Here is a 13,210-nt window from a genome sequence, read left to right as displayed (position 1 = left end):
GGCAAAGGGTAGGAACACCATCTCTTCTCATCCCAGCTAGTAACCACTGATGGAATAGCTGTAGGCAGTAACCACGGGGCAGACAATGAAAGATGCAAAGGTTGTATCTGGAAGATAGCGGTCAGTATCCAGCAAAGTACACCTAGACTTGGTTCTCTGGGGCTGGTTTTGTTCAACATCTTTATTAATGATCTGGATGAGATTGCCCCCAGCAAAAGCGTGGACGACACTAAACTAGGTAGAGAGGGTGATATGCTGGAGGGCAGGGATAGGATCGAGGGAGACCCAGACAAATAGGATTGAGCCAAAGATGTCTGATGAAGTTCAACAAGGACAAGTGCAAAGTTCTACACTTTGGATGGAGGAATCCCAAGCACCACTACAATCTGGCAACCGACTGGCTAAGCAGCAGTTCTACCTAAAAGGACCTGGGGATTGCAGTGGATGAGAAGCTGGATATGAGACAAGAAGGCTAATGGCATGTTGGGGTGCATTAGTAGGAGCATTTCCAGCAGATCTAAGGTAGTGATTATTTCTCTTTATTTGGCTCTGGTGAGGCCACATCCAACTCTGGGGTCCCCCATTACAGAAAGGATGTGGATGCATCAGAGTCTCCAGTGGATGGCAACAAAAATAATTAGGGGGCTGGAGCACATGACTTATGAGGAGCAGCTCAGGGATTTGGGCTTATTTAGTTTGCAGAAGAGAAGAGTGAGGGGGGATTTTATAGCAGCTTTCAACTACCCGAAAGGGGGAGGGGAACTGCAAAAAGGATGGAAAGAGGCTGTTCTCATTGGGGACAGATGACAGAACAAGAGCAATGGTCTCACCTTACTGTGGAGAGGTGTATGCTGGATATTAAGAAAACCTATTTCAGGAGGGCGTGGTGAAGCTCTGGAATGGGTTACGCAGGAAGGCGGTAAAATTTCCTTCCCTAGAGGCCCTGGTTTGAGAAGCCCAGCATGGGATGATGGCCTTGGGTTTGGTCCTGCTTTCAGGGGGGCTGGCGGCAATGACCCCGAGGTTTCCTCCCACTCCCTGATTCTATCAGAACAAAAAGCAGCCAAGTAGCACTTTAAAAACTAGCAAAAAAACCATTTTGCTAGTCTTTAAAGTGCGGCTTGACTGCTTTTTGTTTTGATAGTGTATAGACTAGCACGGCTCCCTCTTTGTTACTACCCCTGATTCTATGTGCGCCGCAGCCGGCGGCTGTGGGGCCCAGAGGGAGTCACGGCTACCTCCTGCCTCAGGCCCGTGCTGTGGAGCGGCAGCGCCGCTGGAGTAGGCCCTCGGCCTGGGGAAGGTCTGGAAGGCCGAGGTAGGCCCCAGGGCCCGCCCTGCCGCCAGCCCGGCGCTCCGGCCGTCCCAGAAGGTGGCGCTGCGGGCCCAGGCCGCGCCGGAAGAAGGTGGCAGCGCGCAGCGCGACGGCGGTCGGCCGGGGGGAGCATGACACGGGCTGCCAGAGCCCGGGGAGGCCGCGGCGGGGGCCGGCAGCCAGGCAGGCTGCAGAAGCTGCGGCGGGTGGTGCAGGAGTTCGTGCAGGCGGCCGGGGCGCTTCCCGCTCCTCAGCCCGGAGCGCCAGGGGCCCAGCCTGCGAGGGGCCCGGGCCGGAGGAGCCGCCGCGAGCTGAGGCAGGAGAAGCGCAGGCTCAAGCGGAGCCGCCGCCGCCGCCTGCACCACGAGGAGCCGAGCGAGCCAAGGGCTGGCCGGGGCAGGCAAACAGAGGGGCTGGTTCAGAGTCCGCGGAAACGCCCCCTCCCCGCCGCGCTCCCGGCCTCGCTGCCCCCAAGACACCAGCGCCCCCGGGAGGCAGCGAAGCGGCTCCGGCAGGAGGGACCCAGCGCCGCTGCTGCGGCCTTGGCGCGCAAACGGGCCTTGCTGGCGGCCAACGAGGAGGAGGAGAAGGAGATCCGGCGGCTGGAGCGGCGGCTGGGGCTCAGCAAGCGCAGGAAAGCGGGTGCCTCCTCCGTGCCGCAGAGCTTCGCCCGCGATGGGCTGGGCTATGTGCTGGGGGCCCTGGAGCCCGCGGGCACCCTCTCGGGCCTGTATGAGCAGAGCAGCGAGGAGGAGGCAGAAGAGAGGTGCTTAGGTCTGGGTGACAGGAAGGTTGAAGATGAGGAGGATCTCGACCTGGAGTCCCTGGACGACACTCAGAAAGGGGAGCTAGATGGGGAGGAGGAAGAGGGGAGCATGGAGGACACTTCGGAAACCTCAGAGGAGGCAGATGTGGAAGGAAACTCAGAGGATGAGTGGGCAGGAAGCAGAATAGAGATATCCACAAAGGATAGTGGCCACTATAAGCCCAGCAAAGCCAAGACCTCCAGAGAGGAGAAGGTATGTTGGGGTGTGGGTTTGCCTTAAATAACTTAATGTTTTCAAATATAGTTTTGCACCTTACATCTGAAGTTTCATGTCAGACCTGAGTTTTGCAAGGCATTGATCAATACATGCTAGGTTTAGTCCTGGTACGGAGCCAAAAAGCCACATTAAACTGATGAATGGGCGCAGTTTTATGATGTTTATTACAGGGTGAAATTTCCTGAGGGGTTGGGGATAGAGCAGTGCCTTGAAGCTTTTGCATTGGTTAATCTTGAAATGTGCACAGAGATTCTTGTTATGATTTTGCTATCATTATTTCAGACAGTAGAATCATAGGCGCTAGCAATGGAAATGATCATTTATCTCATCTCCAGTAGAAGATGGAATTCTGCATATTTAAACATAGCACATTTGGGTTACAAGCACTCTTTGAAAGGCTTGCATAATTCCTGTTGATACTGTGAATCTTGCATTACAATTAAAAAAGTTTCAGTGATTAGAAATAAATATACAGCAAACCCCTGGCTTACATGTAGGTTGCAGTCCTGGGCAACTAGGTGTAAGTCAAATTTTGCGCAAGTTAAAGAGCTTGGAAACTGGTTAGTTTCCTGGCTCTCAGGAGTGGTGGGGAGCTGGGAACTAGGGGCAGCCTGTCTCCCAACTCACGCAAATGGAGGAGAGCCAGAAGCCAGGCTGTCACCTGATTTCCAGCTCCCTGCTGCTCTTGGGATCCAGGAAACTGACCAGCACTGCAGCAAACAGAGGGGAGCCGCCTGGTTCATGGCTCCCCGCCACTCATGATTTCAGCTCACGTTAATCCAAGTGACGTGCAAGTCCAGATCGCCTGTATAGGGGTTTTATTGTACAGGATACCTAATAACCCTATTTCTTATGCTTAATTAAAATATATTTTAAAATCACTGATTTTTTTAAATAACGTACCACTACGTTTTTGCTCTTCTCTTTTGATAAGAACCTTTGCCATAGCTCTAAAAAGTACGTGCCCCCTCCAGGGAGAAAAGCTGATGAGAAAATGGATGATGGAAAGAAGGAAGAACTGGGACGACTAAAGAAAACAGTTAAAGGACTACTTAACAGGTAATTTAACATGAAAATTCTTTGGATTATTTGTCTGTGTTTATAGCAGCCACTGCTCAAGACTAAGAGGGAATGGGTAAAATTTCTTTCTTGTAAACCAATTTTTAAAATAAAAGTTAAATTTTGTGCACCCCATCGACAGTCTCTTTTTATTCTCAATTATTTTGGTCAAGCCTCCTTACCAGATTTTTCAACTTCTATGACAGTCAATATGTATTCATGGATAAGCAAATGTAAAATTTTGAACTGAATTCCACAAACATGACTTCATGTAATTCCATGCACATCAGTGGGATGAGGTATGGTTAAAAAACAGTTGGTAGGATTAGGCCCTTAAATTGTATAATTTGCACATGAAAGAGGTAAAATCATTTAAAATGCTGTTAAAGCTGCTGAGCTCTACAGTACTGGAAGAGTATGCATCTTATACTACTGAAGAGTAGGTTTACATTAATAACATTGCCATGTATTTGTGACTTTTATTTTCAGTGATTAATATTCAGATATTAATTTTAGTATGTGCCAGTGGTACTCAGAGGGGTCTGCAGGCTATGGTTCTATTGGTGTGCAAGATTAAAATTTGTTATAATTATGCTGACTAAATTACAAATGTGAGGCTGAATACTATGGGATTTTAGATGTGATATATTGTGGTCTTCTGAGAACCACTGCTCAGCAGAAAATCTGCAAGCTATCAATTTTTTTTTTTGCAAATACTACTACTATATTTTATTTTTATACACAGTATCATAAGAAGATCTTAAAAAATTTTTGTTTCTGAATTATTTTGATAAACAGGAAAGAGCCAAAACCTTTTTCAAATACTTCTCCCTTTTTCTCTTTGCACTAGTAGTTGAGTAACAGATTAAAAATAAAACTTTGGTTGTTTAGAATTAAAAACAATATTAAATTGAAAAAAATGTATAAGGAATGAGAGAGAAGAAATGGACAGCTAAAGCAGGCACTGAATTTTATTTCCCAATAGGTTGAGTGAACCAAATTTGGCTTCCATATGTGGACAGTTGGAAGAGCTATACATGACTAACAGTAGAAAGGACATGAATGAAACTCTAACGGATGTTCTTATGAATGCTTGTGTTACTGCAGCCATGATGCCTGTTAGATTGATGATGGAGCATGTCCTTTTGGTCAGCATTCTTCATCAGACAGTGGGGATAGAGGTAACTTTTTGCCTGGGCTTCTTTTATTTTCTGATTATGTTGCACAACATTTTTAAGTGTGTGATTTACTTGACTTAAAGCACTGGTGGTATCAATGAGATACGGTTACACTTAATATATTTAACCAAATATTTAAACAAGAAAACACTCCATTCAGTTACAGTAACAAATGCAAGTGCTTTTTATTTGTGAGTGCCTGGCTACTAAACCATAACTGCAACCAAAAGTCAGCCCTGATAACTATATAATGAGGTGTGATTTCAGGGATCTACTGTACATTATAACAGTTTCAGAAATCACACGCTCAGAAATAAATCTGGTTAAGAGCACCCCAGACTTACTTGATTTAAACCCTTGTATTCCAGGTAGAAGATAGGTCATCTACAAGTCTTTCCCATTTCATTCTGTCCTTACAAAACTTCTAGCTCACCCCAGGAGTACCCCAGTTGTTGTCCTTCAGTCTTGGTAGATCTTTTCCATGTTGTCAGAGGTCTTCCTCTTTTGCATTTTCCTTGCGGGTTCCATGTGAGAGCTTGATGGACTATGCTGGAGATGGCTAGGCCACATCCTCAGAAAACCATCCAGAATCTAGTGAGGACTACTTAAATGCATTATTAAGCAATCAACTTTATTTTTTGAAGAAAAAAATAAGTGCACAAAACTGTGATAAGGTAATATTAATTTGCAATTAAATTTTGCGTTTTAGAATCAATTTTAAGGTCCTATAGCAATATTTATAGGGCTGTGGAGTACATACATAATGCTCCTGTGTGCTCTTTTGAACATGCACTTTAACATACTTATGTGCCCTAAAATATGTATCTTAATTCTTTCTGGAAGTGTAATGTGACGAAGTCAGCATTCGGTTTTGGAACCTGAACTTTTACACATTACCTGACTAGTTTTAACTGCACTTTAGTATTATAATAGCTTTTGTGACTGCATAACTCTTTAAAAAAGAAAAACTGAATATTTGACAGTTGATCAGTCGAACTTTAAATTTATATTTTGGTCACACTTTTTCTAGGCTGTTTTCTTTAGAAAAATATAAAGAAGTCTGTTGTTTTCTGGGTAATTTTTTTCCATGTTATATCTGTCTGGTATTTGGCCCTGAGTCTTATCCCCACTATGAAGCTGACAAGCATTATTGCTCAATACACAACCAGGAGCCAAAAAAATTGCTTCTCTTTTTATCAGGACTTTTCAGGCCAATAATGTGTTTTAATGTAAAATGTGATGCTTATGTGGTTTATTTTTTGTATGGTACAAAAGTTGTATCCTAATGTGAAAATAACTAGGAATAATAATGTGTCGCATTGGTCTGGCGGCTGGGAGCTTACCCCACCATCAGTCTCCGTTTTGATAATTCCACATAAGAGATCCATTTCAGTACAAATCTCTGATGGTCAAATCAATACGTCTCTATAAATATGTAATATTGTACAAATATGTTATTTAAATATGTATGAAATTGATAACTAAGAGTCCTGTGGAATATTTAAATACAGAAAATCAATGTTGGCTGACAGAAATAATACTTTTCCTATAAGCTTATTTTAGTTATATTTATTTCTCACTGCATATGCTTCTTGCAGGTGAAATCAAGGGGTCAGGGAGAGGAAATCACATCTGCAAAACACTTAATTGCTTACTAATATTCTGTGTTTTTCATATAACTCTTGCCAGGTTGGTGCTCACTTTTTAGAAGCTGTGGTGAGGAAATTTGATGAAGTCTATAAAAGTGATGCAGAAGGGAAAGAGTGCGATAATCTGTTTGCCTTGATAGGCCATCTGTATAATTTTCACGTAGTGCATTCGCTGCTGATCTTTGATATTCTGAAGATGCTTGTTAGCACTTTTACAGAAAAGGACATTGAACTAATTCTTCTCCTCCTGAAAAATGTGGGCTTTTCCTTGAGAAAAGATGATGCTTTGGCCTTGAAGAATCTAATTAGTGAGGCCCAGAACAAAGCAAATAATATGGAGAAAAAAATTCAGGATCAGTCAAGGGTATGTATGCGTTTTGGATGTTTTGGGGCACAAATTTCCCAGCATGAACCATTTCACAAGAGGCTGGGTGAAATCTGATAATTTGCCAAATTGTTTGATTTTTGTATTAAGTTCATCTACGGAAATTGTTTCACACTGTAGTCTAATTAGACCTTAAAATAGCATTAGTATCCAGTTAGAGTATTGTTGCATTTGGTTAAAATATGGAAAATAATGTGCATTTAGAAGTTTCTCAGAGCATAAACACCAGCATGGCTTGAAATAGCTTGTGTGTTATGCAAATAATAATGGGCATCCAATTAATACAATAATAGTTTGTACACTTTTGTCCAAAATAATGTAATAGCTGGGGTATCGTTTGGCAAAATTTAGATTTGACTCTAACCTTTGTACAGATACATGTAGTTGGAATTAAAGTGATTATTTGTTTTTAGCTAGTATTTTTTATTTGTGATGATATAATCTAGATTCTGGAATGTATTGCCAGCTGAGACGCTTGTGCATGCATAGTAATACATTCCAGACAAATTTTCCACTTCTTACACACTTTGAAACTCTCATGTCCAGCACACTCTCATCCAACAGGTGTTGCTGGATCAGAGAGCCCCAGCTTCCCACAGCACCACTGTGGAGAGCCTGGCCAGCAGCCCTATGGCAGCGGGAAGCCAGGTGGGGGTCAGGGGGTCATCCCCATTCCCATCACCCCACCCAGCCCTGCTTTGGAGAGCAGGACAATGCTGGAGAGCCCCCTGCAGAGAGCCATGCAGGGGCTGTGCAATGGGGAGCCCAGCTGGCATCCCAGCCAACAGCCCCACTGCAGGAAGGCTGGCAGGGCCGGGGAGCCCTGGCAGCCACAGAGAGCTGGGCCAGGGTCAGGGAGTCCTGCTGGCAGCTCCATGTGTGGGAGCTCAGGTGGAGAGCCCCATGGTAGTGGGGAGCGAGCCAGGAGCTGGGGAGCTCTCCGGCACCAGGGAGCCCAGCAAGCAGCCCCACTTGGAGCAGAACCTCCCCCAGGCAGCCTGGGGGCAGGAGATGGTGGCCAGGATGGGTGGCCCTCAGGTGAGCTCAGAGGCCTGGCCTCCCCTGATCCAGCAAATTCCCTTGTTCAGGACCACTCCAGAGGTGCAATCTTTATAGCATTTTTCTAGCATGTCTACTGTACTGTTGTGTTGTGTTTTTGTTTTTTTAACTGATAGGTTCGCTTTATGCTAGAGACTATGCTGGCACTAAAAAACAATGACATGCGGAAAATCCCAGGCTATGAGCCTGAGCCAGTTGAGAAACTGCGCAAGTTGCAGAGAACACTGGTAAAAAATGTTTTTTAGTATGTTCTTGGGCATTGTGACTTTTCTGAAATCATGCTTTTGGAAGTAATCAGTGGTTTTTTCCCTAGGAAAAAATGGTGGCAGAATTCAAGCCCCAACGCCCCACCTGCCATCTTAAGCTCTCCCCATTCTCTTCCCTCTCCCCACCACACGCAGCCCCAGCCTGCCCTCCAGCAGCTCAACACACACATACGTGGCCCCAACTCGCCCCGTGGCTAAACCTCACACTCCCCCAAACTTCTCCCTCCTGCCCCCACACCTTACCTCCAGTGTGTTGCTTCCGTCTCCTTCATGTCTGCCCCCCGCAACTTTTTAGCATGGCAGGCAAGGCGGGGAGGAAGCGGAGAAGGAGTCAGCCAAAGGCAGCAGCATCCAGAGCTGCAAATGGCTCTGAAAGAGCCGCATGTGTCTTGGACAGAGCTGCCCAGCTGGCTTTTAAAAATGGCACTGCTGCCGCCTTAACTATGCCACAAAAAAACGTACCTGGATTCTGTTCCAGGCTATTCCATCAGGAAAAAAAGCCCTGGAAGTAATCATTCGTTAAGATACTAGTAATCCACTGCAGACCAGATGATCTGCTAATATCACTTTGGAATGCGTGTAACAGTACAGATTCAATACCTGCATTTTATGATAACGTTGTAAAAAGTCCTCCTCCCCTCCCCCCCAAGAATTCCAAATAACTTTACACAAGGTGTACAGAGAAAATCATAGAAATGCATCCATTTCAATGTTAGTCAGTGCCCAACATTGCAAAACATTTATGAGAGAGAAAAATTTTGTCCAAAGACACTAAGACAAATCCCTGTGCTTAGAGACAGTCCTGTGGCATCTTTTGATGTTTATGTAGAGCACAGAAGATATCATCGCTGGTGTTGAGGTCTTGCAACTCCCACTGACATTAGCACGATTTGTGAATGCTGAACATGTATGAAAATCAGGCCATTTAGTTTTTAAGATCTTGCTTGAAGAGCCGCACACAGTAAAGATATGTATGCTGTGTTGATTGAGAAACTGCCGTCCTCCTCAGGATTTTAGTTTGGTTCTAGAGAGTCCATGTATCACAGACCTGAGGGTTATACCATTAAGCATACTTGAATTACTGTTTTGTTCTGGTTTTTTTTCCCCCCTGAAATTTGTGTAAATATAGTACACTCAAGTCAGGAATTCAATACAGTAGACTAGATTAGGACAGGTAAGCAAGAGTTTTAGAACCTTTTTACGTTGTTGTGCTATTGCAGTTGTAGCACCTTTTCAAGTATTAACTGTATCACAACTTTTGATGATTTTATGTGAACAGAAATGTCCATTAGAAAATAGGACATAACATTTCATTTGCAATTTACAATTCCATGTTAGACTTTAAAATAAAGGTTTTGGGTAGGTGGATGGAGACAACCTACTGGATTTGTCTTTTTGGTTGGAATTCCTTTAATGCCAAGAATCTTAGATTTAGGCACTCTTGTGTTGTAAATCACAATATATGACAATTGTGGCAGATTTTGTTTGCAGAGGGACATTGTGGGGAGAAACACATGAGAGCATAGTTGAAAAACTTGTTAAACTATCCTCAACTAAAACCTTTGTTGGGGAAAAATCTCTTTTGAACTGAAAACATTTTATTGTTATACAAGGTTCGCAATAGTGGTTCTGGAAGAGAGACACAACTTCGTGTGTCATTGGAATCTCTCCTCAGTGCTGACCAGGTTGGCCGTTGGTGGATAGTAGGGTCATCTTGGAGTGGAGCACCAATGATTGAGAATATTGGCACCAAGACTCAGGACAAACTGCCTGTAGGAAAGGTAAATATGAAGACTGCTATTAATTATTGAAAGTGCCCAGGCAATTTTGTCTTTGAGAAGCAGTTAACAAAATCCTTGTGATATTGCGATTAATATTTGGACTTATGCATGCCATGGCACTGAAATTCTCTCTTCCACCCTGTGGATTTGTGAAAGATTTTTGCGGTGTGTTGTCATGTGACATGGAGCGGGCAGACTCAAACTGAAAATGGATTCTTGAGTCTTTAGCCTTATAGATAGGGCCAGCTGTTCTTGTAGAAATCCTATGGTTGAACAGTTTTAAAAGTGTATAGAAATATGGTAGAAAAGGCATGGCCATTTAGAGAAGGACTTCTCATAATAATCACTTCCAGGCCAGTTTTCCTGGTCAGTTATCTGATATCGTTGCTTGGAAACCTGATAGTCCTTATGTTCGTGTCCAGTGGTAAGGGCACTAGGACGTTGGACTGTTTCTTCACAACTGATTCAAAATATGTGTATGTATAATCATATCAGAAAAGTTATGCTGAAATAAGTTTCCTGTTGCAAAGGCAAAATAAAATCCAGAGTTAGTAAATGTTTCTTTTAAAATGCTTGTTTTCAGATGAGTTCAAAGATATTGGAGCTTGCTCGTAAGCAGAGAATGAACACAGACATCAGGAGAAATATTTTTTGTGTCTTGATGAGTAGTGAGGACTTTTTGGATGCATTTGAAAAACTTTTAAAGTAAGTACACATGTGGATCCTATTAAATCCTAGGAACAAATAGAAGTGCTGTCTGGGCTGGATCCTTTTCGGGTTACATCCTTGCCAGTCAGGGACAACAACAGGGGAAGTTTTGGGACAGGGTAAGTGATATAAAGCAGAGTAGAATAGAACTGTCAGTCTCGTCAGATGGGGAGTGCCCAGAGGGACAAAGTGAGAATGGAGCAGAGAAAACTGATCTGATTCAGGAATGAGGAGTAGAGAAGGGACCAAGTAATGCTGTAGAAGTGAGCTGCCAGTTAGAGGGAGGAAGAATGGGCCAAGATGTCAGACATGAATGATGCCATGGAATAAAGCAGTACAATCAGGAAGAAGTTAAAACTGAGCCTCATTTTGAATGTGTCATCTGTTAACAAGTCTGATCAGAGGTCTGGAGTGACTAGTAAGGGAGACATTGGGTCTAGGCTGCGGTGCTACTCTTATCGGTCAAAGGAAGTAATCATTGCCAGAATGGTAAGCAGCAGTTAAATTCGCAAGTTAAACCAAAATAGATTTTTTTAATAAAGTCAATAACAATTACCCTACTTGCTGTCTCTGTAAAATACATCTCTGTTTTTAGACAGAGATGGAGTTGTTTTGAACTTTGATACAGCCTTTTTAGTTACAAAAATTTAGCAATCACAATAGCAGAGGCCTGGCAGTTCTTTTTGGAAATCAGTCCCTGATTTACTACAGGCTATTTAAACACTTGTTACAATCTTATGTACACACAGACTTGGATGATGTAAAAACTCTCTGAAAAATAATTAGAGCATGTTACACTAGTCCGTTCGGATTTTTTTTTGCAGCAATATGTATTAATACCAACTGAATGCCTTGGGCCAAGTAATCAGAAAGGTTGTAGCATAGAAAATATGCTAAAATAAGGATTATGATGCATAGATGTGTTTTCCAAGGTGACAGAAATCTAAATATCTTCGTCAGTTTAAGTGTCTGAGAAACCTATACAGAAAGCTTTTCTTATTGTGCTTGCTAAGGGATCCACTGACAGATCCAGTAGCTAGACCAGAACAGATGTACAACAAATTTGTGCAAGATGGAAAAGTTCTTGCTCTCTTCAGCATAGTAAACTGGCTGATGCTGTAACATAGAAAATTAAAACATATTTAAAAATTGTGATAATCAAGGTAATATAACTCAAATAAAAATTTTCAGGCCAGAATTTACCCTTTTCTAATTTTATGTTCTTGTATTCCGTATTAGTCACAACTCTGAAGATCAAAAAACTGTCCCTGTCTGCTTGAATTTATTATGAAAGATATTTTCAATCTTTCTCAAATATGTTTTACTATTTGTCATTGCCTTTTGGGAATTAATCTTAAACTCTTGCTGCTGCTGCTTTCAGCTACTTCAGCAGTATCTCCCCTGCATGCTAAGTGTCCATGGTGGAATCATAAAAAATACAGGGGTGAAAGGGCCTTTGAGAGGTCATCTAGTTCAGCCCTTGTGCTGAGGTAGGTCTGAGACAGGATACTAAGTTAGGTGGATCTTTGGTCTGTCGCAGTTTGGCCGTTCGAATGGATGCTTCTAAAATTACACTTAAATCCGTAAAATCCACGTCAAATCATTTATGCACTTGCATATTTTAACAAACTAGTGAACTGCAAAATCTGGTAGGATTAGGGGAGGAATAATATTCTGTATGATCAAGTCTGCATATCAAATGGGAGAATCAAATCTATTGTTACAGGCAGACCCCGACTTACGAACACATTGACTTATGACCATTTGTACTTATGACCAACCTCCAGCTCAACTCCCCCCCCGCCCCCAGTGGGGGCTCCAGCCACACGCCTGGGGCTCACCTCCAATCCCCACAGACCTGGCTCCAACCCCTTCCCAACCCCTGTGTGGCCCCAGATTGTCCCCCGCCCCCCGTGGCTGGCTCAGCAAGTGCGGGGCTTCAACTTGCCTCCCACTCAAGCGCCCTGCTCCCGCTCCCCATGAATGGGACTCCAGTTCTTAGCCACCGCTGGTTTGTTCAGGGGCTCTATCCCCCCTGCCAACTCATCCCACCCCCAGTTCACCCCTGTTCATTCCGGGCCAGCTAGCCAAATAAAACAATGCTAGACTCTGTCTCCATAGTTCCCAGAGGCAGAATAGTTTTCCTGATTTCAGTTTTTCCTAAAATCAAGTAGTAGCTCACAGCACCAAGTGAAAAAAATCCACTTGCCAGAAAAGAAGTAATTTGGAATCTCTACCCTGAGGGTAAAACCTCCAATTTCCTTTGCCGAAAAGGTTGAAAAGAAACAAAAATGCAGGGGCTTCTGAGCTCTTTGCTAAGGTGTCTATGGCTAGGCATGTAGTTTTAAGTCCCCAAAGATTAACCAGTACTTGTTAACAAAGAAAATGACCTTTTATTCTTAAAACAAGACTATCTTTGCAAGCATCGTAAATGGCTTTGTGTATTTGGGGAAGGAAAAAAAAGCCACAAATCGAAGCAAAACATGAGGATTTTTCCCTGGGTCAAATTCTGGGTTACAGGAGAGAACAAAAGAAACAAAGAACCAGCTGAGACATAATGTCCAAAACCCCAACAAAGAAAACAATAAATCTTCTACAACTACCTCAACTTTTCCCTACTTTCACATTCTGATGAACCCAGGGAATCTGTTTTGGAAGAGCTCATTTCTTCCCCTCAATTCCTGGAGAAATCCCCATTTTTTTCTCTGTTTTAAAGGAGATGCAGCTGTGATTTATTTCAGGTTTGATTCGCCCCTCCCCTGCCAGG

General features: G+C 43.3%; 1 protein-coding gene across 1 annotated transcript in view; it reads left to right on the top strand.

Moving 5' to 3' along the window:
- The first annotated feature begins 1,415 nt into the window (after positions 1-1,415).
- NOM1 (nucleolar protein with MIF4G domain 1) overlaps positions 1,416-13,210 on the top strand; it is a 28,717-nt gene continuing 16,922 nt past the window's right edge. The window contains exons 1-7 of the mRNA XM_074985067.1: positions 1,416-2,334; positions 3,293-3,417; positions 4,403-4,598; positions 6,285-6,608; positions 7,805-7,915; positions 9,568-9,735; positions 10,319-10,440. Coding sequence (XP_074841168.1) covers positions 1,447-2,334; positions 3,293-3,417; positions 4,403-4,598; positions 6,285-6,608; positions 7,805-7,915; positions 9,568-9,735; positions 10,319-10,440 — 1,934 coding nt within the window. The 5' untranslated portion in view covers positions 1,416-1,446. The remainder of the gene's footprint in view (positions 2,335-3,292; positions 3,418-4,402; positions 4,599-6,284; positions 6,609-7,804; positions 7,916-9,567; positions 9,736-10,318; positions 10,441-13,210) is intronic.

This window comes from Carettochelys insculpta, chromosome 2 (genome assembly GCF_033958435.1).
Source record: "Carettochelys insculpta isolate YL-2023 chromosome 2, ASM3395843v1, whole genome shotgun sequence".
Classification (NCBI taxonomy): Eukaryota; Metazoa; Chordata; order Testudines; family Carettochelyidae; genus Carettochelys; species Carettochelys insculpta.
The sequence above is the reverse complement of the archived record's forward strand: the minus strand, read 5'-3'. Positions and strand labels throughout refer to the sequence as shown.